The sequence below is a fragment of the Ranitomeya imitator genome, chromosome 6 (genome assembly GCF_032444005.1).
Source record: "Ranitomeya imitator isolate aRanImi1 chromosome 6, aRanImi1.pri, whole genome shotgun sequence".
NCBI classification, from domain to species: domain Eukaryota; kingdom Metazoa; phylum Chordata; class Amphibia; order Anura; family Dendrobatidae; genus Ranitomeya; species Ranitomeya imitator.
This window is the reverse complement of record NC_091287.1, coordinates 147211194-147238389: the sequence shown is the minus strand read 5'-3', so window position 1 is coordinate 147238389 and position 27196 is coordinate 147211194. Positions and strand designations below refer to the sequence as shown.

Sequence of the window (27196 nt, the reverse complement as noted above, 5' to 3'; positions counted from 1 at the left end):
CTGGACGGATCCGCCCCAGTTGCCTGACCGCTGCATTCTCTGTGAGCAGTTGGAAAAAGCCGAGCGTTGCACTTAACAACCCTACATTGAAGGAATGGTACAGATGTCAAGCATGTGAACTGCTTCGCTATTCTATTGGGAATAAAAAAATCCTCATTCTGCTGAACTGTATGGGTTCCAGTGGTCAGAAGAGTAATCATCACCTATCCTGTGGATGGTTCTTAACTTGTTTTCACCAGACAACCGCTTTATGTCACAGAGCTGTTTTGCTAAACAATTGTTTTACAGGTTTACATGTAACAGTTGACCAAATCGTACATTGTTTTGGTATTTATTGTATCTGCAAACTAACATAATGGGAGCAAGGAGTAAATGTATGCTATTATTAGTGCTTTCAATTCAACATGGTACCTGACTTTCACATTTATGCTCTGTTATCTGTGCAGCTCTGTAACCATTTGACCTATAACTATTTCACATTTGTAAAAAATGTTTTATAATATTGGAATGCCCTTTTTTGCTATACGCTCTTATCTGGCTGGACTTTGATAGAAGGGTTTACATTATACCAGAGGTGTCAAACTGCATTCCTCGAGGGCCGCAAACAGGTCATGTTTTCAGGATTTCCTTGTATTGCACAAAGTGCTGGAATCATTCTGTGCAGGTGATTAAATTATCACCTGTGCAATACAAGGAAATCCTGAAAACATGACCTGTTTGCGACCCTCGAGGAATGCAGTTTGACACCTCTGCATTATAGCATATAGAAGTCCCCTCCCCAATAAAAATCAAGACAGAGGAGAGTGTGTCAATCATAGACCATTCGGCACAACTGTCCAAATGTATTGTGCATGCCCATAAGCGTGACCAGTCACAAATGTCACCAATGCCATTCCGAACCCTTCCAATGTGGTCATTTTGAAATCTGATGCTTGTCAAAGATAATGTAAAAGTCTGGTGACACAGCCCACTATAAGTTCCTACTTCATAAAGCATTAGCAATGCACCATTGAAAGTGAGTTATGGGTTATATGAAGACAAGAAAATTCTTGCTCTTCTATTCTAGGCTGGACTACAGCGGACCGTCAAGAGAGTTTTTCTTTCTTCTTTCTCAAGAGCTATTCAATCCATATTATGGCTTATTTGAGTATTCAGCAAATGACACGTATACTGTGCAGATCAGCCCGATGTCTGCATTTGTGGAAAACCATCTTGAATGGTAAGTATTGTCTTAAGACCAATTATTCCTGTGATATCAGCAAATCTCAATCTCAAATTTGGTGGGACAAATTTTTTGTTCTTTGGCCTAAATTATAATAATGGTCTTTATAGGGGTTGTCCGAGAATAAAATATTAATGTACTTTGTTAGCTTCTAACGTTCTTCTTGGCTGGTCTGTGCAATAGCAATAATCACTATGTTGCACAAGAGGATCCAGGCTGTGGGACTGGGCAAGTAAGCATGGATGGCCACCAACAATGGCCACATTAGGTCGATGATCTAAGAGTAAGTCAAAAGTGCATTAGGGGTGTCAAGATACTGCCATATGTAACCGAAATGTTCTGATACAGGTTCCATTTTGTTTTTTATAGACCAAACAAAGCCTAACTTGCTTTCAGTTTGAATTAACACATAAATGTAATTATTGGATCATTGTACCATCCTTATTAAGTTTTAGAGCATCCATAAGGTAGCCCAAAATAAATACTAGCATAATGTATTTTTTAGCTTGGGATTGCACAGAGACTTTTTGGAGCTCTAAGTAATAAGGCTGAGAAAAACTGAACACTTTTTCTAGAAATATAAAGCAACTAGAAGATAGCAGGACCCCGTCCATGTAACTCATCAATGGTCTTTGACTGCTGGACCTTGGCTCTTCTTTTGGTTAGCGTAAAATTGATATCGCACCAGGTTGGCTAATCAAAAGAAGAGCCATAGATTTTGTCAGGTAAAGAGGCAGCTCCCAGGCCTCCTACCCAATGACCAGGTACTGAGAATCAATTCACGTCAACTTCAACAGCCACCACATGGAGCTGTGAATGCAGACATATTGCATTAGAGGAGCTCTATAATTGCTAACTTCTAGTGTTTGATCAGTAACTGTGAGATTACAGAGATTCCTGCAGGTCTTTTAGAGTTGATCAGAATGTTTGGAATGTTGAATAAAGTTATCTCATTGTAATAGAATTTCTCTTCTGAGAAAACAGCTGGTGAAATCATTGTTTTTACTATAATAACCTAAAAGGCCTTTATTCAATTCACTTCTAAAATCATAAGTAAGATCGGAGTGCGGTATCGATACCAATAATTTCACTTAAATTACTAAAGGATGTAAATATAATAATGTGACATTTTGTAAGCAAGTTCTATTGAAGGAGCTTTGGAGTACAGGGCGCCAAATTCATAAAGAAGCATGTGCCTTTTAATGATTTAGGCACATTTTGCCTGTCCTCCACCAAAAATGTTACTCTAGCTGGGAGCCTACATTTCTGGCATAAATTGACACTTTTGTGTATATACAGCATATTCTTTATATTCTGTTCTAACCTGTCATGCTGTGATTTTACTGTACTTGGCAGATGAATTGCTGGCTTTTCAAAGGACATCGGTGCGTAAAAATCGGACAGCATTTTTTTCTCGCACCCATATGCTTGCATTGGCGAGTCTCAGCAGAGTCTCGGTGACAATCGCGGCATGATGCCATTTTACATGCATGACGAATATGCCCAAGAAAATAAACGGTGATGTGAGCTGCCCCATAGATTAACACTGGGCTGAGTGCTATGCAGTGTTTTCTCGCCCAGCACTCGGCCGTATTCTACGGTAGTGTGACTCCGGCCTAATACACATGTAGTGAACACTAATGGTGGAGTTTCCCTTTAGTACATTATTGAAATGCAATGAAGAAAAAAGATTAGTATATCACATTTTATTGCAGAAATATATACAGTATATACCGTAAATGTAGCCATACAGCATCGGCATATGTATGTTATTTCCTGCTAGAAGACATTCCTACTAATTTTCTCTGGTGGGACAAGCTACTTTAATTTTCTACCGTGCCCACTAAAGAACATCTGTGGGACAAACACAATCCTGCCAGTGTTCCCGAAGAGGGCCGCTAACCAAAGATCTTCTGTTTGCACTACCTCTGTGTTCACCTGACATTCTTATAGGCCATAAATAGAGCAGTGTGTCCATTTATAATCATTTGTCAAACAAACTTATGAGATTTAATAGACCCGAAGCTCATATGTTATCATTACCTGGTATGGGGGGGGGGTCTACAGTACTTTTATGGCGGAGGTCAGAAGAATTGCTTGATACTTAGCATACTGACCCTAAAGTCATAAATCTTACTTTTAACATATGGAAATTCAGATTGGGTCATTAATTCACAAAAGCAAATAATTAGCCCTTTATGTTCCTTCCAAAACTTTCCAGAAATATTGGCTGCCATTCATTCATGTCATTTCAATTTTATGGCATTTTGCAGGTAGTTCACTTTATTCAGTGCGTTGCTGTTGAAGCATATATTGAGAAGTAATTTTGACAGCACATCAGTTCTAATGGATTTGTCACATAAATCACTTTACTTTATCAGATTAACCCCTTCACCCCCCAGGCTGTTTTCACCTTCCTGACCAGGTCATTTTTTACAATTCTGAGCATTGTCATTTTATGAGGTAATAACTCTGGAACTCTTCTCCGGATCCCAGTGATTCTGAGATTGTTTTTTTCGTGACATGTTGTACTTAATGTTAGTTGTAAATTGCTGTCGATATGATTTGCATTTATTTAAGAACATATTGAAAATTTGAAAATAAATGGGAAGATTTTCCAATTTTCAAACTTTAAATTTTTATGCCCTTAAAGCGAACCTGTCAGCTGGATTTTAGTAAACTACAGACATTGTCATTTTGCTGCTGTTATACTGATTAAAATGATACCTGGGGTGAAGAAATCCGTCTTGTGGTTGTTGTGTAACCAGGGTTAGAAATTTTCAGCTAATGATATGCCCATGCTCCTGGATAGGACTGTAGGCAGAGTCTTATCTTCCTGCTCTAAGCGAGAGAAACCAAGAAAAAACCTGCCCAAAGGCCGACCTGGAGCACAAACAGTCTGGTTGTATGATGAGGAACATGTTTGTTCTTGGGGCGTCAAGTAGTCAGGTCTTCCCCAGACCTGAGTGGGGGCTTCCTTTTTTTGTGGATTGAGTTGAAGCTTTTATTCGGAACATTTTACATAACATTTGGGATCACATTTATCCGTCGCTCTACGCTGAGCACATACTTTGGGTTTTCCATCTAAATCTCTGAGTGACGTGATTCAGATGAAACCCCCGATGGATCCATTCACTATAATGAGGCAGCAGAGTTACTCTGCACTCCATCTGGCCTCTGTTCAGTATCTTTTCAGAGGTGCACAAAACTGTGGCCGACTGCGCCTAAAATGATGAACACCACTGGATCTTTGAACAAACAGCATCCACAGTGACTCCCTCTGCTTCAATCTTCCAGCAGGGGGTTCGTCTGTATCACATATTTCAGAGATTTACACGGAAACCCAGTGTAAGCGCTCAGCATACAGCGCTGGATAAATGTGAGCTGAACCTTATGGTACCTTCACACTCAGCGACGCTGCAGCGATACCGACAACGATGTCGATCGCTGCAGCGTCGCTGTTTGGTCGCTGGAGAGCTGTCACACAGACAGCTCTCCAGCGACCAACGATCCCGAGGTCCCCGGGTAACCAGGGTAAACATCGGGTTACTAAGCGCAGGGCCGCGCTTAGTAACCCGATGTTTACCCTGGTTACCAGCGTAAAAGTAAAAAAAACAAACACTGCATACTTACCTACCGCTGTCTGTCCCCGGCGCTCTGCTTCTCTGCACTCCTCCTGCACTGACAGCACAGCGGCCGGAAAGCAGAGCGGTGACGTCACCGCTCTGCTTTCCGGCTGACCGACGCTCACAGCCAGTGCAGGAGGAGTGCAGAGAAGCAGAGCGCCGGGGACAGACAACGGTAGGTAAGTATGTAGTGTTTGTTTTTTTTACTTTTACGCTGGTAACCAGGGTAAACATCGGGTTACTAAGCGCGGCCCTGCGCTTAGTAACCCGATGTTTACCCTGGTTACCAGTGAAGACATCGCTGGATCGGTGTCACACACACCGATCCAGCGATGTCTGCAGGGAGTCCAGCGACGAAATAAAGTTCTGGACTTTCCTCAGCGACCAACGATTTCCCAGCAGGGGCCTGATCGTTGGTCGCTGTCACACAGAACGATTTCCTTACGATATCGTTGCTACGTCACAAAAAGCAACGATATCGTTAACGATATCGTTATGTGTGAAGGTACCTTTACTCTGATCTTTGGGAGGTAAAATGAACAAATCAACAGCAGGTGAAGAATGGATTTTATTTTATTTTTTTTACACCGTTCCTCATGCGATATAAGTGATAAGGCGACTTTATTCTTCGAACCAGATTTATATTGGGTTTTTTATGTTTGGCTGCTGTCACACACTAAAAGATGCTTTTCTGCAAAAACAAGTTTTTGCATCACCATATTTTGAAAGCTATAATTTTTCCATATTTCTGCCAAAAGAATCATGTGAGGGCTTGTTTTTTGTGGGACCAAATGCTATTTTTATTGGCACCATTTTCGGGCACATGACATTTTTTTTATTGCTTTCTATTCCAATTTTTAGGAGGCAGAATGAACAAATAACAGCAATTCAGGAATTGCTTTTTTATGCCATTCACCATATGGTAAAAGTGATAAAGACAGCAGTATTCTTCGGGTCAGTACAGTTACAGCAATACCACATTTATAATTGTTTTTATGTTTTTTATGTTTTGCCACTTTTACACAATAAAAGGACTTTATGGAAAAAAGAATTGTTTTTGCATACCGTATATACTCGAGTATAAGCCGAGATTTTCAGCCCAAATTTTAGGGCTGAAAGTGCCCCCCTCGGCTTATACTCGAGTCACGGTAGCGGTGGGGTCGGCAGGTGAGGGGCTGAGGGCGCTGGGGTATACTTACCTAGTCCCAGCGATCCTCGCGCTGTCCCTGCCGTCCCACGGGCTTCGGCGCTGCAGCTTCTTCCTCTCTTCAGCGGTCACGTGGGACCGCTCATTACAGAAATGAATAAGCGGCTCCACCTCCCATAGGGGCGGAGCCGCTTATTCATTTCTCTAATCAGCGGTGCCGGTGACCGCTGATAGAGAAAGAAGCTGCAGCGCCGAAGACAGGAGGGGACAGCGCGAGGATCGCCAGGACTAGGTGAGTATGTTATATTCACCTGTCCTCGTTCCAGCCGCCGGGCGCCGATCCATCTTCCCGGCCGGCGCCTCCATCTTCCCGGCGTCTGCGCTCTCTGACTGATCAGGCAGAGGGCGCGATGACGCATACAGTGTGCGCGGCGCCCTCTGCCTGATCAGTCAGAGCAGAGACGCCGGGAAGATGGAGGCGCCGGAACGAGACGCTGGGAGCTGCAATCAAGGGAGGTGAGTATGTGTTTTTTTTTTTTAATTGCAGCAGTAGCAGCGGCAGCACAGATTAATGTGGAGCATCTATGGGGCACAGTGAACGGTGCAGAGCACTGTATAAGGCACAGCTAGGGGGCACAATGAACGGTGCAGAGCACCGTATAAGGCACAGCTAGGGGGCACAATGAACGGTGCAGAGCACCGTATAAGGCACAGCTAGGGGGCACAATGAACGGTGCAGAGCACCGTATAAGGCACAGCTAGGGGGCACAATGAACGGTGCAGAGCACCGTATATGGCACAGCTAGGGGGCACAATGAACAGTGCAGAGCACCGTATAAGGCACAGCTAGGGGGCACAATGAACGGTGCAGAGCACCGTATAAGGCACAGCTAGGGGGCACAATGAACGGTGCAGAGCACCGTATAAGGCACAGCCAGGGGGCACAGTGAACGGTGCAGAGCACCGTATATGGCACAGCTAGGGGGCACAATGAACGGTGCAGAGCACCGTATATGGCACAGCTATGGGGCACAGTGAACGGTGCAGAGCACTGTATATGGCACAGCTAGGGGGCACAATGAACGGTGCAGAGCACCGTATATGGCACAGCTAGGGGGCACAATGAACGGTGCAGAGCACCGTATATGGCACAGCTATGGGGCACAGTGAACGGTGCAGAGCACTGTATATGGCACAGCTATGGGGAAATATGAATGGTGTAGAGCACTATATGGCACAGCTATGGGGAAATAATGATCTATTTTTATTTTTGAAATTCACCGGTAAATGCTGCATTTCCACCCTAGGCTTATACTCGAGTCAATAAGTTTTCCCAGTTTTTTGTGGCAAAATTAGGGGGGTCGGCTTATACTCGGGTCGGCTTATACTCGAGTATATACGGTAACTATAATCTGAGAGCTATAGCTTTTTTATTTCTTTGCAGATGTATGGTGGTTTGTTGTTTTTGCGGGATAAGATGATGTTTTCATCTATACCATTTTTATTTCTATTCGACTTTTCGATCACGTTGTGTTCGGCATGATGAAAAAGCATAGTTTTTGCTTCATTTACAGTTTTATAGGGTGGACCGTTACGGAAGCAGCTATACCAAATATGTGTACTTTTCTTGTTTATTTTTGCTTTAACATAACTATACCTATTTATTGGTATAATATATATATATATATATATATATATATATATATATATATATATATATATACTAGATTGTGGCCCGATTCTAATGCATCGGGTATTCTAGAATATGCATGTCCCCGTAGTATATGGACAATGATGATTCCAGAATTCGCGGCAGACTGTGCCCGTCGCTGATTGGTCGAGGCAACCTTTATGACATCATCGTCGCCATGGCAACCATTATGACATCTATGTCGATACTGTGCCCGTCGCTGATTGGTCGAGGTGAATTCGCGGCAGACTGTGCCCGTCGCTGATTGGCCGAGGCAACCTTTATGACATCATCATCGCCATGCTGTGCCCATCGCTGATTGGTTGAGGCCTGGCGGCCTCGACCAATCAGAGACGTGGAATTTCCAGGACAGACAGACGGAAAAACCCTTAGACAATTATATATATAGATATTTTTTTTTGTACAATTTTTTTACTTTTATACTTAGTCTTTCTAATAGACTTTTATTACTCTGATCGCTGGCACAATGCATTGCAATGCATTATACCTGTCAATGTAACACTGGCCTTTATAGCTGGCAGACCCCAAAGGTCATCATGACAGCATCAGGTAGCCATGACAATGATCAGGCCCTCGTGATAACATTGTGGGGGTGCCAATCGGATGAGAGAGGGAGCCCTATCCCTCTTCTAGCCTCCTAAATGTTGCAGTCAATATCGATCATGGAATTTAGGGGGTTAAACAGCCGAGGTCGGTAGGGGCACTGTCACGTAATCTGAGCTCCCGGTGGCGATTGCACAGGCATCTCTCCTGTGCCCACACGATCGCTATGACGTACCTATATGTCAAAGGTCGGGAATCCCTACCCAACCATGATGTATAGGTACGTCAAAGGTAGTGAGGGGTAAAGGTCTATTTATAGGGTCTACTAAGGCCATGTTCACACGTTCAGTATTTGGTCAGTATTTTACCTCAGTATTTGTAAACCAGATCTGGGAGTGGAACAATCAGAGGAAAAGTATAATAGAAACCCGTCACCACTTCTGTATTTATCATCCACTCCTGGTTTTGGCTTACAAATACTGAGGTAAAATACTGACCAAATACTGAACGTATGAATGTGGCCTAAAAGAAAATGTTACTGATGGATTTTATTTATTACGGTGCGTAACACTATTTAGTGGCTGCTGCCAGATATAACACTGCATTGTACACAGTCTACATGCGCCCGCTGCCGACACTGCAAACAGCTGATCACTGGGGGTGCCAAGTGTCGTACATCCACCATAGATTGTCCTATCCTAACCCCTATGAATATCTTCACATTCCAATTAGATATGAAGCTCCGTATGTCAAATTTCCTTGATCCTTTCTCCTTCTTTATTATTCTCTTACACTATGTTCTGCAAAGTAATACGGAAGATAAATATCTATTTACTAAGAGATTTGCCTTTGTCCAGGTTCCGGTTCAGTGGTCGTATCCTTGGTCTTGCCCTCATCCACCAGTATCTTCTGGATGCCTTTTTCACACGGCCATTCTATAAGGCTCTCCTAAGACTGTGAGTACAGCCAGCCCCTTGATGCCATATACAATGTTTGCCTAATTCTGTGCATATAATTTGTGTCATGTTCATTTTCTAAACTGTTATGGCCTGTTGCTTACTCTTACATGCGTTTCCCAGCCCCTGTGATCTCAGCGATCTCGAATACTTAGATGAAGAATTCCACCAAAGTTTGCAATGGATGAAGGACAACGACATCACAGACATTTTGGATCTAACGTTCACAGTGAATGAGGAAGTGTTTGGTCAGGTTAGTTGGAGACAAGGTTACAATTAAACCTATATCTGAACTTATAAAACTATTTATATTTTTACTGCATATTAGCCGTTTAAAATGCTTGACATTGTCAGTCCTAGCACAGTCGACGTTTTGTTAATTCCTTATATCTTAAAGGGTTCACATCATAGGCGTGTAGATAAAAAATTCACAACTACAATCAATAGTGACTGACAACTCTTGTATATTGCATCATGTACTTTAATAAAACACTATTTTTTTTCTCACAAATTAATGTTTAAAAAAAATGTCACAATTTTTTTGCCAACTAATCTTAGAGCAGTATAATGTAGAGACAGAGACCCAAATTCCAATGGTGTATCACTTACTGGGCTGCTAGGAGGACTAGTAATCCTGCTGTGATGTAGTCCTCCATATTCATGAGCTGTGAATAACTGTGCTCCCACTGTTGATTGGCAGCTTTCTGCCTATGCACAGTGTACACAGAAAACTGTCAGTTAATGGTGGTGTGGGTGGGGCTTAACAGAGCTCAGCATTCAGAGAACTGCTAGGTCTACAGCTGAGAATAAAAGGGATTTTATCAAAACTGTAGCTAGCAGCCCAGCAAATAACACATTGCAAGAATGAGGGTCTCTGCCCCTACATTATTCTGCTGATTGATGGGGAATTAAAAACCTGATGACAGATTCTGTTTAAATCCATCAGAGGAAACATAGCTGAGCTCCAAACTGGAAACTTGGAGATGGTACAGTATGGACATGGTGAAGTTTACAGTCATAGTATTACAGATGTGTATTGCAGTGCCTGAATTCATAATGTGGTAGTGTGCATGAGGCCTTAGAGAGGACCTGCCGCTTCTTCTGACAGATCTGTGTTAGTAAATCCTCACATTCCACATAAAATAACATTTCCGGAGACATCCAATATTACTTTAGGACATTACTGGCAGCACTCTGTAGCTCCATAGCATGCAAATATGAAAATTGAATTGCATTACTGCATTAGAAATATGAAAAATGTGAAACATTTGAAAAATATGAAAAATTAAATATGAAAAATTGAGAAAGTTTAGCACATAAATTTGCCAATTCATGTGTACCTGGAAGCCACGATAAGGCATTTCTCGTTTCCGGGGCTTAAACAATGCCATTCCTCTCTGATACCTGAAAGTGTCATTTACATTCCTGAGTCCACCTGTTGGAGTATATCTTGGAATTTTGGTATTTTGGACCTTTTGTTAGTGTCTTTTTTCCTGTTTTGTAGGACTTAATCCATCTGTTCTGATCTTATGACTTATGGTTGTCCACAGAATTACCGTAGATACTAATTAATAAGCCACAGTAAAAACAACATTTAGGCCCTGGAAAATTGTTCTCCAGGAGACTTCAATACTTGTTCAAAAGACCTCAAAATGACTATATACATAGAGCCATACATTATATTTAATAAAAGTAGACGAGAGAATTATGTAAAACCTTCCACATTGTTGTTTTCTATTTTATTCCATCCCCGTAGAAGCCTCACGCCATGAAACTTCATCCAGCCCCTTCCACGACCTCCTGCCTCCCTGATATTCGGCACACTGTTTTAAGGGCCATCAACTCCCTGGTATTCTTGACAAACTGTCGCCTTTTTTACTGGAAGGCTTTTTATTCTGTTTTCGCACTCTCTCTTTGTGAAGCCAATAAAACCGATTTTTTACAAACCAACCATTGATCTTCTTCCTCACAGAGATCCCTGGTCAGACATTAAAGTATGGAACTTTCTTAATCACTAGCGTATGACATTGGGAAGTGTTAGGGGTCATGGGGAAAAAACATTTCTAGAGCTTCAATCCAAGACGCGAGCTTAGAGTTTGGAACAACAACCCATCTATGACTGTGCAGTGAATATAGAAAAGCCACTCTCTACGAGCTCTCCCCAACCACCAAGAAAAAGCTTTGATTATATATCTATCATAATTTCAGGAGATCCAAAACAAGTCGGATGGAAATAATTGATACCCTTTATGAAATTAAAGTTTGCCTTCGTTGGACGCTATTCTCACTTTGTGACAATACAGTTAGGTCCATATATATTTGGACAGAGACAACATTTTTCTAATTTTGGTTACAGACATTACCACAGTGAATTTTAAACAAAACAATTCAGATGCAGTTGAAGTTCAGACTTTCAGCTTTCATTTGAGGATATCCACATTTAAATTGGATGAAGGGTTTAGGAGTTTCAGCTCCTTAACATGTGCCACCCTGTTTTTAAAGGGACCAAAAGTAATTGGACAGATTCAATAATTGTAAATAAAATGTTCATTCTAGTACTTGGTTGAAAACCCTTTGTTGGCAATGACTGCCTGAAGTGTTGTGAATTCTGTTGTCGGGCTCCCTCCTGTGGTCATGAATGGTACTTCAGCTGGTTCTGTCCATGGACGTCCTCTGGTGGGTGTTTCTGAGTTTCACAGGTGACGAGGTTAATTCGTTAGCTGCTGCTCTATTTAACTCCACTTAGATCTTTGCTCCATGCCACCTGTCAATGTTCCAGTATTGGTCTAGTTCACTCCTGGATCGTTCTTGTGACCTGTCTTCCCATCAGAAGCTAAGTTCCAGCTTGTATTTCTTGGGTTTGCTATTTTTCTGTCCAGCTTGCTATTTAATTTGTTGTCTTGCTTGCTGGAAGCTCTGGGACGCAGAGGGAGCGCCTCCGCACCGTGAGTTGGTGCGGAGGGTCTTTTTGCGCCCTCTGCGTGGTCTTTTTGCAGGTTTTTGTGCTGACCGCAAAGTAACCTTTCCTATCCTCGGTCTGTTCAGTAAGTCGGGCCTCACTTTGCTAAATCTATTTCATCTGTGTTTGTATTTTCATCTTTACTCACCGTCATTATATGTGGGGGGCTGCCTTTTCCTTTGGGGAATTTCTCTGAGGCTAGGTAGGCTTTATTTTTCTATCTTCAGGGCTAGCTAGTTTCTTAGGCTGTGCCGAGTTGCATAGGGAGCGTTAGGCGCAATCCACGGCTATTTCTAGTGTGTTTGATAGGTTTAGGGATTGCGGTCAGCAGAGTTCCCACGTCCCAGAGCTCGTCCTTATTATCAGTAACTATCAGGTCATTCCGTGTGCTCTTAACCACCAGGTCCATTATTGTCCTGACCACCAGGTCATAACACTGAAGTATTGAACTCATGGACATCACCAGACGCTGTGTTTCTTCCTTTTTGATGCTCTTCCAGGCCTTCACTGCGGTGGTTTTCAGTTGCTGTTTGTTTGTGGGCCTTTCTGTCTGAAGTTTAGTCTTTAACAAGTGAAATGCATGCTCAGTTGGGTTGAGATCAGGTGACTGACTTGGCCATTCAAGAATATTCCACTTCTTTGCTTTAATAAACTCCTGGGTTGCTTTGGCTTTATGTTTTGGGTCATTGTCCATCTGTGGTATGAAATGACGACCAATCAGTTTGGCTGCATTTGGCTGGATCTGAGCACACAGTATGGTTCTGAATATCTCAGAATTCATTTGGCTGCTTCTGTCCTGTGTCACATCATCAATAAACACTAGTGACCCAGTGCCACTGGCAGCCATGCATGCCCAAGCCATCACACTGCCTCCGCCGTGTTTTACAGATGATGTGGTATGCTTTGGATAATGAGCTGTACCACGCCTTCGCCATACTTTTCTCTTTCCATCATTCTGGTAGAGGTTGATCTTGGTTTCATCTGTCCAAAGAATGTTCTTCCAGAACTGTGCTGGCTTTTTTAGATGTTTTTAGCAAAGTCCAGTCTAGCCTTCTTATTCTTGATGCTTATGAGTGGCTTGCACCGTTCAGTGAACCCTCTGTATTTACTTTCATGCAGTCTTCTCTTTATGGTAGATTTGGATATTGATACGCCGACCTCCTGGAGAGTGTTGTTCACTTGGTTGGCTGTTGTGAAGGGGTTTCTCTTCACCATGGAGATTGTTCTGCGATCATCCACCACTGTTGTCTTCTGTGGGCGCCCAGGTCTTTTTGCATTGATGAGTTCACCAGTGTTTTCTTTCTTTCTCAGAACGTACCAAACTGTAGATTTTGCCACTCCTAATATTGTAGCAATTTCTCGGATGGGTTTTTTCTGTTTTTGCAGCATAAGGATGGCTTGTTTCACCTGTATGGAGAGCTCCTTTGACCGCATGTTTACTTCAAAGAAAAACCTTCCAAATGCAAGCACCACACCTCAAATCAACTCCAGGCCTTTTATCTGCTTAATTGAGAATGACATAACGAAGGGATTGCCCACACCTGTCCATGAAATAGCCGTGGAGTCTACTGTCCAATTACTTTTGGTCCCTTTAAAAACAGGGTGTCACATGTTAAGGAGCTGAAACCCCTAAACCCTTCATCCAATTTTAATGTGGATACCCTCAAATGAAAGCTGAAAGTCTGAACTTCAACTGCATCTGAATTGTTTTGTGTAAAATTCATTGTGGTAATGTCTATAACCAAAATTAGAAAAATGTTGTCTCTGTCCAAATATATATGGACCTAACTGTAAATATTATTGGCATTGCAATGAGAAACATTTGTTATGTGCTAAACATTGTGGACATTGTGATGTGCATGCGCTCAGGAATCATGTGCCACCTAGTGGCCATTGTCAGAATAGATGCCGAGGCCTCAGTCCACCCTACAGACCCACTGTATAAAAATATAGATGTACCATATGGTATACATTTTTATGCAATAACCCTGTGTATAAGGAAACGTAGTATGCTGCGTTTTCCTTTACGGTTAAATGAAATCTATCACCTGGTTTTTGTTATCCAATCTGAGAGCGGGGCAGAGCCCCTGATTCCATTGATGTGTCACTTACTGGGCTGCTTGCTGTAGTTTTGATAAAATCACTGTTTTATCAGCAGGACATTCTCACTGGTAGAATAGTAGATTTCCTACCATGTATTCTTCTTAGGCCGGGATCACACATGCAAGAAACACGTCCGTGTCTCGCATGTGAAATTCAAGCTCTGGCGCCGTCACTCCAGAGCGGAGCGTGCGGCTCCATGTGTTGCTATGCGGCCGCACGCTCCGCTCTGGAATGCCGGCACCAGAGGAGGGATTTCACATGCGAGACACGGACATGTGTGATCCAGCCCTTATTCATAATCTCTGTGTAACCATGCCCCCAGCACTGATTGGCAGCTTTCTGCCTATGCACAGTGTAAACGGATAGCTGTCTGTCAATCAGTGGTGAGGGCAGGGTTGTACAGAGCTCAACATTCAGAGAACTGTTAGATCTACAGCAGTAGAAAAAATTGTGATTTTATTAAAATGACAACAAACAGAAAGTAAGCGATACATCACTGGAATCAGGGCCTCTGCCTCTACATCAAGCTACTTTCAGATTTGTTAAAGAGGCAGCAAGAACCTGGTTACAGATTCCCTTAAAATAAACAGTATGTACATACCTGTCAGATAGAGGCCCGAAAGAACACACTTTTGGCCTCCGTCTGGTGAACAGCAGCCTATGGAAATGTTACAGTATATGTGTGCAAAGCCCCTGACATACAGACGCAGTGTGCAACTCGCTTTACAGAGGGGGTTTTGCCAGTCATGTTCTAGACCATTGTTTTGTGGCATAGTTTTGTAGAAAAGTTTAGTGTTTGTATTCATAAAGAGAATATGTTATATTACCACAGATATTGTAAAAAAATGAAAGAAAAAAGTGTCGTTGATTGTGAACGACTGTTGTTGTTTTCTCCTTGTGACAGGTCACAGAGCGAGAGCTGAAGTCGGGGGGAGCAAATCTGCAAGTTACCGAGAAAAACAAGAAAGAATATATTGAGAAAATGGTGAAGTGGCGAGTGGAGCGTGGGGTGGTTCAGCAGACGGAAGCTCTTGTACGGGGCTTTTATGAGGTAACGTCACTTGCCATAAGGAGGCAAACGGGGAAATTAAATTGTTTCTCTACATTAGACAATCCCACAGAGTTTCCCTTTAAAGTACCCGTCCAGAGGGTTTTTTATTGCACAGCTGGAATGTCGCTTTAAATGTAATTCCCTTGCCCCATGTCATAGTCACCTGCCGCCACCTTTCCAGCATCGTTCCTGTCCATCTTTTCAATACATCTCTATGACAGAGTCGTTCTGGCTCTCATAGACTTGCATTGAGCTCTTGTGACTTCTGGCCAGTCAGAAGTTACGGGCACAAGATGGCGCCGTGGGACCGGAAAGGCGTTGGTAAAAGGCGAAGAATGGGGGCAGGGGCCTTACATTTAAGGTGCCATTCCACCACTGAAAACAAAACGCTGAAGTGGTGCTTTAAGTAAAAACATAGCGATCAGCTATAATTTGTGGGGATAGCTGACAAAAAATGTGCCACCAACAAAGGGAAAATGTAGCATTATCCAGTGCTCTTCAAATGAATGTGTTGTCTGAGTAATGCTCGGCGCGTCAGTCCTCCAGAGCCAGACATGCTCTTTGTAATTGCTCTCCTTTGTTGAAAAGTGAATACTGTTTTATTAGGTGGAGATTATCACTAAAAGACTGCTAAAACCTGCTGCCATGTGATCCTCTATATACATGAGCTGCCAGTCTGTGGTGTGGGCGGGGGTATACAGAGCTCAGCATTCAGAGAACTAGTAGATCTGCAGCGGATAAAACTGTGATTTTATCAAAATAACAGCAAGCAGCCCAGCAAGTAACACATCACTGGATTCAGGGCAAAAGCATGGTGACATATTCCCGTTAATAAAAGTGCACTAACTTTCAGTTTGCAATCCTCATTTCTTCATTAATTTTCAGACCCCCTGATATACAGCTTGCAGCCTGGTCTTAGTCAGATTTTTCTTTTGTGAGAGTGTAATACAGGCTGAATGCAAGGACTAGGTACAGCCAGGATAATGCTGTCATCATTAGCTCATATATCAGTACAGCTTCTATCCTGCACTTATTTCCTCTTTGTGTTCTTTACTCCTTTTCTACACCCTGTTTTTCTGTCCTCCCGTGAGACTATAAATCCTTTCCTCCCTCTCCACTGTTGAGATCTGTTTATCACACCGTGCCCCTCACTGCGGCTATCTTTAAAGGGGTTGTCCAGTTAAAGTAACTCATAACCTGATTGTAGGGTATCTGACCGATGGAAAATACAATATCCCCAACAAGTTACTGTTATCTCCGTCGCAAAAAGGCGCGATAGTCAATCATGTGCACACCCCATCTATTCTAACAGGGATACCCATTTTCATAATTAGTGCAAGTCCCAGCGATTGTACCCCCTCCAATCAACAAGTTATCACCTATTCTGTGTATAGGTGATCACTTCTTTGCCGTGGACAACCTCATTAAATCAGAGAGAGGAGGGAGGGAACAGAAAGAGCTCTCAGTATCAGGAGAAGGAGATCTGCTGGATTTGTAACATTTTTACACTCACCTAAAGAACTTACAGACACTGCAGAAGCAAAATGGTAGAACATTTTTAAAGACGACTATTTGGAAAGTTGCTTAATATTGTATTTTGGAAGCAAATGAACAAACAACATATAAAAAATGTGGTTCAAAAGATGATCCTTGCCTTTAAGTTTGAATCTTACAAGTGTACCTTAATTCAATGATTTAACCCAACGTCACCAGAAAATCCCATGTTCCATCTTCTTTACTGGCCACAATATTTTATAATCATTATAGGCATAAAAATAAGCGATAACATTGTTACACTCTAATATGCAACTAAGCGCATGTTTCAACCACAAGATGGAGCTGCACATATTTGTGTCAGTAAGTACTTAGTTAATTCTGTGGAGTGTGCAGGCCACATTTATTCTGTTATTAGTTACAAGATGATATGGAATTTTCTCATTTGTAAAGCTTGCCAATAATTATCAAAATTAATGCAAAATTTACCATTTATGGAAAAAAAGTAATTTTCCTATACTAAATTTTATAGTAAAACCTGACACCTGGGACGGGTATCGGTGAAAAGATAGCCATTTAAATCCGAAGTTTACTGTCTCTCCAAGAATTTTCAAAGACCATAATTGGATTTTATCATATGAGGGTAATATTTCAGTCCTGAGAACAGTCGTACTGTATTCCGTATTAGAGGTGGTGCTTTGAAGTTTGGGAAATCAATGCATTTTACTGGTTATTGAACATTTCCAGTACCTACTCACCCCATTACCCAAAACTAAAAAAAAACTTTAGGTCAACAATTTACAGAATTTGGTGTGCTGGGTTATCCAGATTTGTTCAGGGAATAATTAAGACACATGGTGCCTCAAGACAAAAGTAGATGTGTAAAAATACTGGCGATCACCTAATGAATGAGTAAATCACTCGTTTGCCAAGTGATCATGCCAGCAAAAAGATGATTCTGCAGTACATCACTGCGTGTAAACTGAAGATTTGCTGCCAATAGCGTGATGCTACACAGGGACAGAATGATCATTTTAGCGATCTTTTTGTCCCCATCATTGTTCATCGGCATGTGGAAACAGACTGGTGAGCAAACGCAGAAATACTTCTATGTCATCAATTAGTATTCATTTAAAGATGTCCTCCAATTAACTTTCTTTATCCTTAAATCTGTGTATATATATACTGTACTGTCAGGGTATTAATATACTTTCCTATCGCCATCTTGTCCAGTGTCCAGCTCCGTTCTGCTCCTCTTCTCAGTGACGTCACCGCTCTTCAGCCTCTCTCTGCATCACTCTGTGCTCTGTGTGAGCTGGACGTCTCTTTTACAATCTAAGCCTATGAGGCCTCGTTCTCACGTACATTGTAAAAGTCACTTTCGGGTCACACAGAAAACAGGGTGACCCAAACTGTCTGCAGGTTGGTGATGTCACTGAGAAGAGGGCCAGAATGGTGCTGAATACTGGAGAAGATGGCGGTAGGTGAGTATAGTAACACCCTGACAGTACAGTACATACACATGTACAGGGGCTTAGGAAAAAAAATTCTTAGGAGTGCTTCTTTAATGGCCAGAAATCAGCCTGTGTAAATGCACAACTAGGTATGGGGTTTGTCCACACAACGTATTTTTCAGGCAAATTTCGACCTGGAACATGCCTGAAATAGCGCAACACAAGACACAACAAAATAAAAACCCCTGCGGTGCAGAAGTTCAGTCTTTTGTCACTTCTTTTATCTGCTTCAGGCTTTGAAAGCCAGGTAGTGGTTATGAGAAGTAACATGTTCATTCTTCAGGTAATTTTGGTGGGAAGCCATGGGCTATCAGAAGTGAAATCAGAAGAAAACAAAAGCTGGCGGCGGGGCCGCAGCAAAAGCGTAGCAAATAACGCCAGAGAAGACGCTTCAGGATAAACATCCCCATGAAAAACTTATACTCTAGGGCTATGTTCACATCAGTATCGTAGGCCTTAATTTCATGACTGCTATTATTATTATTATTATGATCAAAATAATGGTAACCGTCACAGATATCATAGGAGTCCATCAGGAAACAGTGGTATTGATCATGCAATAGGTTCAGCCATGTCTCATGTTTTCCATTTCCATTATATATTTTGCTTCTGCAAGCTTATACATGCAGCTACATAAAAGATAATCAAAATAACAGAACTAAAGAGATTAGTGTGAAAAGGGAGTGTCATTATAATATTACAAAAATAGTTGGGACACTTCTTCTTTCTGAAAACCCTCATGTCGAAATTATTTTGGTTTGCATGTAGAAAATGTCACATCAAAATAACTTTTAGTGGAAATATACAGTCGCTTGCAAAAGTATTAATGCCCCTTGGCATTTTTCATGTTTTGGTACCTCACAACCTGGAATTTCACTAATTTTGTTTTTCTTGCAAGTTTGCATCAGTTTACTGTATGTATTATTATTATTATTATTATTTAATATAGCGCCATTTATTCCATGGCGCTTTACATGTGAGGAGGGTTATACATAATAAAAACAGGTACAATAATCTTGAACAAGTAAAAGAGTAAAGAGGAAACCCAGTTGCATACTAGATGCAAAAACAATTGCACACAAAAGGTGCAACCACTCTTTTCGGAGAAATAAGCCTACTCCAAGATAACATAAACTCAGGAGGAAACAGGGTATAAAGGTAAAATAGTTTATTGAACAAACTAGATGGTGGCCCGATTCTAACGCATCAGGTATTCTAGAATATGTATGACAGAACTTGTTCAGTAAACGTAGCATATAACAGCCCACGTAGCATATAGCACAGCCCATATAGCATATAGCTCAGCCACGTAGCATATAACAGCCCACGTAGTATATAGCACAGCCACGTTGTATATAACACAGCCACGTAGTATATAGCACAGCCACGTAGCATATAACACAGCCCACATAGCATATAGCACAGCCAAGTAGTAAATAACACAGCCACGTAGTATATAGCACAGCCATGTAGCATATAACACAACCACATAGCATAAAGCACAGCCACGTAGCATATAACAGCTAAAATCACAACTGACGTGAAAAAGGTGTGTAAAAGACAGATAAATGGAAACCAGCCTGAAGCATACAAGAAAAAACACACTACATCCAGTGACATGTGTGAGTTTTACTGGGGGCAAGAGAGGCACACCACCAAGACATTAATCAATATCTAAATCAAACCAAGTGGAAATAAATTTAAAGTTGGGGGAGGAACAGATGGAGAAAGATCAGGCTGGCTAGAAATGCCAGATTGCAGGACTCCAATGCGCGTTTCGCATATAGAATCCGCTTTCTCAAGGGGATGATAGATGGGGTGGCAAACAGGACAGGTTACGTGACCGATCACACGGTCCAAATTCCAAAACATTTAAATGTTTCCCCTTAAACCACTTGAGTGTTACTTTACCAGTATGATTTGGGTCATTGTCTTGTTGAAAAGTGAACCTCCATCCCAGTCTGACAGACTGAAACCGGTTTAGCTGAAGAATATCTCTGTATTTGTAGAAAGACATCCCCACAGCATGATGCTGCCACCACAGTTCACTGTGGGGATGGTGTCCTTGGGGTGATGAGCGGTGATGGTTTGGTGCCAGACACAGCGTTTACCTTGTTGGACAAAAAAGTTAAATTTTGGTCTCTTCTGACCATATCACCTTCCTCCATACATTTGAAGAGGCTCCTACATGTCTTTTGACAAACTCAAAACAAGCCTTACAATTTGTGTGTGTTTTCTACACCTCTAGAAAGTGTATGGCTTATTGTGGACAGATACACCAGTCTCTACTTGGGAACTCTACAGCTTCTCCAGGATTACCTTTGGTCTCTGTGCTGCCTCTCTGATTAATGCCCTCCTTGCCGGGTTGAAAGTTTTGTAGGTTTGTTGTGTTACTATGTTCTTTCCATTTAATGATAATGGATTTGATGGTGCTCCGGGGGATCATCATCTGAGATTGGTATATTTTTTTATAGCCCAACCATGACTTGTTCTTCTCAGCAACTTTGTCTCTTTGACTTGTTTGGAGATCTCATTGGTCTTCATGGTGTAGTTTGGTTAGTGGTGCCTTTTGCTTACCAGAGTTGCAGCCTCTGTGGCCTATCAGAGAAGGTGTGTATATACTGACAGACATGTGACATGTAAAGGTAATTGCTTGCACCAGAAATCTTTAAGGGCTTCATATCAAAAGGGGTAAATACATATGCACATGCCAATTTTTAGTTATTTGATCCCATAAATTTAATTTATGCCTATCGTAATGTGGAGGGGATCATACAGCGTGGGAGCCATCATACTGTGTGTGAGGCATTACACTGTATGGTGGCCATTCTACTGTGTTGGGGGCTGGTATGCCATTATTTTGTGGGGGGCGATCATACTGTGTGGGAGCTCAAATTGTGTTAGCGGTCACTGGTGGCATCATAACATGTATTGGAGAACTGTGGGGACATCATACTGTGAGGCAGAGGTCACTGTGGTGGCCTTACAATGTGTGTGGGGGAACTGTGGGTACATCATACTGTGTGGAGGTCTATGGGAGCATTAATAGAATTGCATGGTTTTAAGAAACGGGGCAAAGCTCAAATTATGCTAACAATTGGGCACTAAATATTGGCATAAAGTAAGCAAACCAAGAGTTGGCATCTAGAAGCATCTGCATGTCAATTAGAGATGCACCAATTTTATCATCCGGCATGAGACACCGTAGTAAATGTGGCACCTCTCCTGCCTATCTGGTTTAGTTTTAAGCTGTTTAAATTCAAGACAATGAAATAAATCAGCCTTTATGTTCTTATGTGGCATTATCAATGGCAACATGTCAATTTCCTTTTGAAATGAGAGCCAAAATTGGCATATCTGAAAGTGGCTTTATTTCTTTCATAATATATTGTTCTTATTTTAGGTTGTAGACTCCAGACTTGTCTCTGTGTTCGATGCTAGAGAGCTAGAACTAGTCATTGCTGGTACAGCAGAAATTGACCTAAATGATTGGCGTAATAACACCGAATACAGAGGAGGTAATGTACACTAATGTTATACGTTGTATCATTATTGTAAAGTAAAAAAGTGTATTTGACCCTCTATTGCAATTCTGGGTGAATTCAGTACGCTGCTCTGTTCCTGTAGATAAAATTAGTATAAGGCTGGGTTCATAGACGGTAGCATTTAATGCATCCAAAAAAGTGAAAGTCACCCAATTATATTTCTACTTTCATTAAGAACCATTCCCAGTTTTGGCTATGAAAGTTGTTAAAAAAAACTTTAGTTAACCTTAAACAGGTTAGTTCTTATGATAATACATAAGAAAAGATTATTTATAACAGTTTCTGGTATAACAATCTGCAATATCATTCTTGGTTTTCCAGGGTATCACGATGGCCACATTGTCATCCGGTGGTTTTGGGCGGCTGTGGAAAGATTTAACAATGAGCAGAGGTTACGACTTTTACAGTTTGTGACTGGGACATCTAGTGTGCCGTATGAGGGGTTTGCAGCACTGCGAGGGAGTAATGGACTCAGACGCTTTTGTATAGAAAAATGGGGGAAAATAACATCTCTTCCAAGGTAATAGTCTTAATGTATATGTAATTATAAAAACTATCTTGTCACATTATAAACTTAGTCTCTTATGATAAAACTGAAATGCATTTTATAGAAAGAAACCATTCCCCCAGAACGTTAGCTTGTAGAAGTTTGTTCTTTCAAGAGCAGGTAGCCAATTCTCACTGTATAGCCTAAATGAGGTCTCCTATGAATGTGATGATTTTGATCTAGTAAGCTCGATCCTACGCTCAACGGACGCCAGAGGATTTCCAAAGTGACCCCTTCGGCTTCATTGAAGTGAAAGGCTCTGTCAGGGCTCTATCCAAGTTTCCATCAGAATCCTGATTTCTAGGGTCTCCAACAGAACCGCCTTTCGTTGTGCTCAGTGGAGAGCACTGTATGATCCAACATTGCACCCTCTAATAAAAGCAGTGCAGTGATATTGCAAAAAGGTGGTTCAGATATCCTAGATCCTAGGCATGTTCCTGGGCAACCTAAAAGTTCCTCTGCCCAATATGAGAAGACCAATCTTTACACTTGTTATGTGAGGTTCTAGTGACATGTCTGGCATTAGGGCCCTGGAGCATCATGATACACTTCTGGTTCTAAGTTCACCATGCTCTGAATAAAAATAAAGTATAATATAAAGTCTATTAAACAATCATGTAAATGGAATGAGCAGTGAATATCACTATGTTGGTTTACAGAAATGTAACAAAAGTTAAAGTTTAATTTATTGCAATCAGACGCCAAACTTTACATAACCTTTCATGGTAGTCTGTAGCTTGCTCATGGAGCCTAAACTGCAGGCTATCCTTCTAAAAAGCATGGCTGGTAAAGTGGTTTTGGAAACAAAATGAAAACAAAATGATATCCTTCATCATCTTTCCATTGTTTTTGTATAGGGCGCACACGTGCTTCAACCGCCTGGACCTTCCTCCATACCCATCTTACTCCATGTTACATGAAAAGTTGTTGATAGCAGTTGAGGAGACAAGCACATTTGGACTTGAATGAGCAGATGCAAGAACTTCTCCTATTTTCCTGACTTCACCTTCCTATTCCACAGGCACAGGTTGTCGTTGTGGTCTTGTTTTCACATTGCATTTTTATTTAATTACTTATTTATTTATTTTCCTTTGGCGTTCTTGTTACATAAGGAGCTACTTATAAACGTGCATGGGGAACTGGTTCCCTCCGAGATCTTATCTTTGTGCTTTCCTTCTCAGATTTCAGCAATCTACAAAGCCGTATGCAATATAAAAAAAAAAAATACAAAAACAACCGGACTCAAGGCTCTGTATATCTGTGCATACCTTCAAAATAAAGTTAAAACACAACTGCGTAAAGCAATTCTTTGAACTAATATTTGGTTGCGATCAAGAGGAATCCTGCACCTTATGCTCAAGTGATTTCAGATCTTTCCATGCGTCCAAGTTTTTGTTCCCATCTGGGTAATGCAAGAATGTAGCAAAAAAAAGAAAAATATATGTACAGTACATATATATATATATATATATATATATATATATATATATATATATACGGTATATATTCCATCAACAAAACCTTTTATTTAGGCTGTGTTCTGTAGAGAAACAAAGAGTGTGAATTAATGGATTCATCTTAAAAAAAAAAGGCAGCAATGATGCCAAACGTACCCCATTGAGTTATCGGTAAGGTATTCTTCATTTTACTAAAAAAAAATGGCGTAGCATGATGGGTCTTTCTAGAGGAAGCTAAGATGCAGGTTCTAAGCTGTACATTAAATTGTATTTATTAAAACGTCTGTATTTCGAGAATTAAATTACCGTATTCTCGTGACACAAAACTGTGAAAATATACAAAATGCTACCATTTGCAGCAGATTGTAAGATAAAACTCTGCATTGATGCCATTTTAAATATTAGAGCAGGGGTGGGGAACCTTTTTTCTGCCAAGGGCCATTTGGATATTTATACCATCATTGCAAAATACCCTGCTATATTTGCTCATTTAATGAACTCACCATTAAGTTGTCCACAGTGTCATATGATGGAGAGACATGGCATAAACATAGATAACACTAGAGATGAGCGAGCAGGAAAACATCATTTGCCGTTGTTGTGTGGGCCTCCCCATAATGGCTGCAGCTATGACATCTTGCACATTCTCATACCTTGTACAGTAGTGGTCAGTACCTGGGCCATTACAGACCAGTGATTTCCAATGGAGCACAGTTTGTACAATAGAGTCAATTTCCGTCTCCAGCGTCACTTCGTAAATCTCTGTCTTTGTGCTCACTTTCCCGGCTGAGTGCTATCTGATGTTTTATCGGTTTGCATTCGGATCAATGTTTTTCTATGGGGAAGCGCAGACCTGCTATGTTTTTTTTTCATGCCGATTTGGCATGAGAAAAAAAATTGCAGCATACTGCGAGTGGCTCCGGAATTTGGCGGATCAAAACAAGTCTATGAGTGCGTGTAGATATTACACTGCACTCGGATATCGTATGACTTCATTCTGATATCTGTGGACTCAGACAATGGAGAAGATGGAGAAATTAGGTTCACCATCCTCTGCACACCTGTGATACAAGTCTCGCATGCAAGAAAATTGGATCACACTACAGATGACACTCAGTTCAAACTCTTACAGAGCTTGAACTGAGTGTCATTAGTATAATCGGCCCTGTTCTCTCACACGTGACCCCGATGTTCTGCAGAGTGGGAGCTGTCATGGTCAGTGGATCCCCTCTCTCCTATAGAGTGTAAAACTGGTTTAACCTACATCTCTTATATGAGGTAATGCAGAAATGGGGAAAGTGCTCCTTGTGTCAATCTGTGGATCTAGTTTCAATGCCAGATCGTGCCCCTGATGCGGTTGCACATAGGAAGCACAACACTGGTGAGGGTGTCTGAGACCACTAGAGGTGGCTGCAGTTCCGACCACCGGTTCCTAGGCGTATACTATTGGAATGAACGTTTGAGAATGAGAAAAAAGCTCAAAAAATATTCCTCATGATGCAAGAGTATGAAGGATGCCAAAGTCAAGTAGATGAAGAGTTTTCTTATTGTATTATTCGTTTTGATGTTGATCCAACTCCTTCCTCAGATACATTATACAGGACATCACCTCTGATCTTTAAAAGGGTCAGTGATGACATTACGATTAGCATCACACATCATAAGCAACAATAAATTAATTTAACAGAAATTAGTTCATTTAAAATGTAACTAAAAAATTACTAATAGTAATCGCCACCAAATTGTTACTCCATATAGCTCCACTGGCAGCACCCGGAATATCCCACAAGCTATTTCTGATTGTCAAACGTTTATATGACGTAATGTAATGTCTAATCTGGTTCACAGAAAATATAATGATCTGTGCAATTTTATTCCAAAAAACTTCCCATTGTACCCCAGGGTTGTCCACTACTAATGATTCCAGGCAGGGAAATAACAGGCCGGACATTTTAGGGCATTGTATCAGAACTCGTGCAGTTCATCAATACGAAAGTGGATCAGTCACCAGATTTCACAATCCGCCCTGCGTCCATTATACTGGTGTACTTACTGGTAAAAACCTGGTCTATTTATAAGTAATGTATGCAGTCTGTATTGTGAAATCTGGGGACAAGTCTAATTTACATGGAAATTAAAAATTGGAAATATTCTGATAAACATACATGAGAAACATTATCCAAGAGAAATGAAGGCTACGACTCTCACCCATAAAACTGTAGCTTTCCTCTATTAGTGCATTTCAGGGATACAGATGGAAGAAGAATACACAGCCATTGACATACTGAGGTTTCACGTTACCCCATCACTTTCACATGCAACAGTGACTGACAACTGTTTAAATGTCCTCCCATTCATGGATGTACTGGGCAACGTTCAGAGTTAGGCCACGTTCATACGTTCAGTATTTGGTCAGTATTTTACCTCAGTATTTGTAACCCAAAACCAGAAGTGGTGACGAGTTTCTATTATACTTTACCTCAGATTGTTCGTCTCCTGGTTTTGGCTTACAAACACTGAGGTAAAATACTGACCAAATACTGACCATGTGAACGTCACCATTAGGTCATAATATAGATAATATTATTTAACTTCTTGGTGCATTTGAAAGTAATACTCTGTCCAAGTTGGGGTCTGTAAGTATGGAGAGAGCTCAGGAGCTGAGCCTTCTCTTGACGCAGCAGTGGCTATGTTGCCACTGGGATGCAGGATGCTGCTGATTTGTCAAAGCAGTCAGGGGTCTGCTGATGTCCATCATCATCTCCACCCTGGTACATCCACAGGCCAGGCTTCACAGGAAAACATCTTTTTCACTATATGGTACAATGGTATTGCAGTATATAAAACAAGCAGTCAAAAAATTGCAGGTTCAGGTCTCCCATACAGAAACAAAAGAAGAATAAAAAGTGAAAATGCTGAGCCTGTTAGTAGTCATTGCTGGGGCACGTTTAGGGTATGTGCACACGTTGCGGATTTGGCTGCGGATCCGCAGCGGATTGGCAGTTGTTTTCCATGCGGTTTACAGTACCATGTAAATCTATGGAAAACCAAATGTGCAGTACACATGCTGCGGAAAATACCGCGCGGAAACACTGCATTCTATTTTCTGCAGCATGTCAATTCTTTAGTTTACACCTGCTCCTCAATAGGAATCCGCAGGTGTAAAACCGCAGGTGAAATCCGCACAAAAACCTCAGGAAATCCACAGTAAATCCGCAGGTAAAACGCACTGCGTTTTACCTGCGGATTTTGCAAAAACGGTGCGGAACAATCCGCACACAAATCCGCAACGTGGGCACATAGCCTTACAGACTCCCTGCG

General features: G+C 41.4%; 1 protein-coding gene across 5 annotated transcripts in view; it reads left to right on the top strand.

Annotated features, from left to right (window-relative positions):
* HECW1 (HECT, C2 and WW domain containing E3 ubiquitin protein ligase 1) overlaps positions 1-23710 on the top strand; it is a 377961-nt gene extending 354251 nt beyond the window's left edge. For all 5 annotated transcript variants that reach the window (XM_069730190.1, XM_069730187.1, XM_069730186.1 and 2 more), the window contains 7 exons: positions 1067-1219; positions 9107-9205; positions 9329-9458; positions 15172-15318; positions 21730-21844; positions 22193-22391; positions 23276-23710. In XM_069730190.1, coding sequence (XP_069586291.1) covers positions 1067-1219; positions 9107-9205; positions 9329-9458; positions 15172-15318; positions 21730-21844; positions 22193-22391; positions 23276-23387 — 955 coding nt within the window. In that variant the 3' untranslated portion in view covers positions 23388-23710. The remainder of the gene's footprint in view (positions 1-1066; positions 1220-9106; positions 9206-9328; positions 9459-15171; positions 15319-21729; positions 21845-22192; positions 22392-23275) is intronic.
* Positions 23711-27196: the final 3486 nt, after the last annotated feature.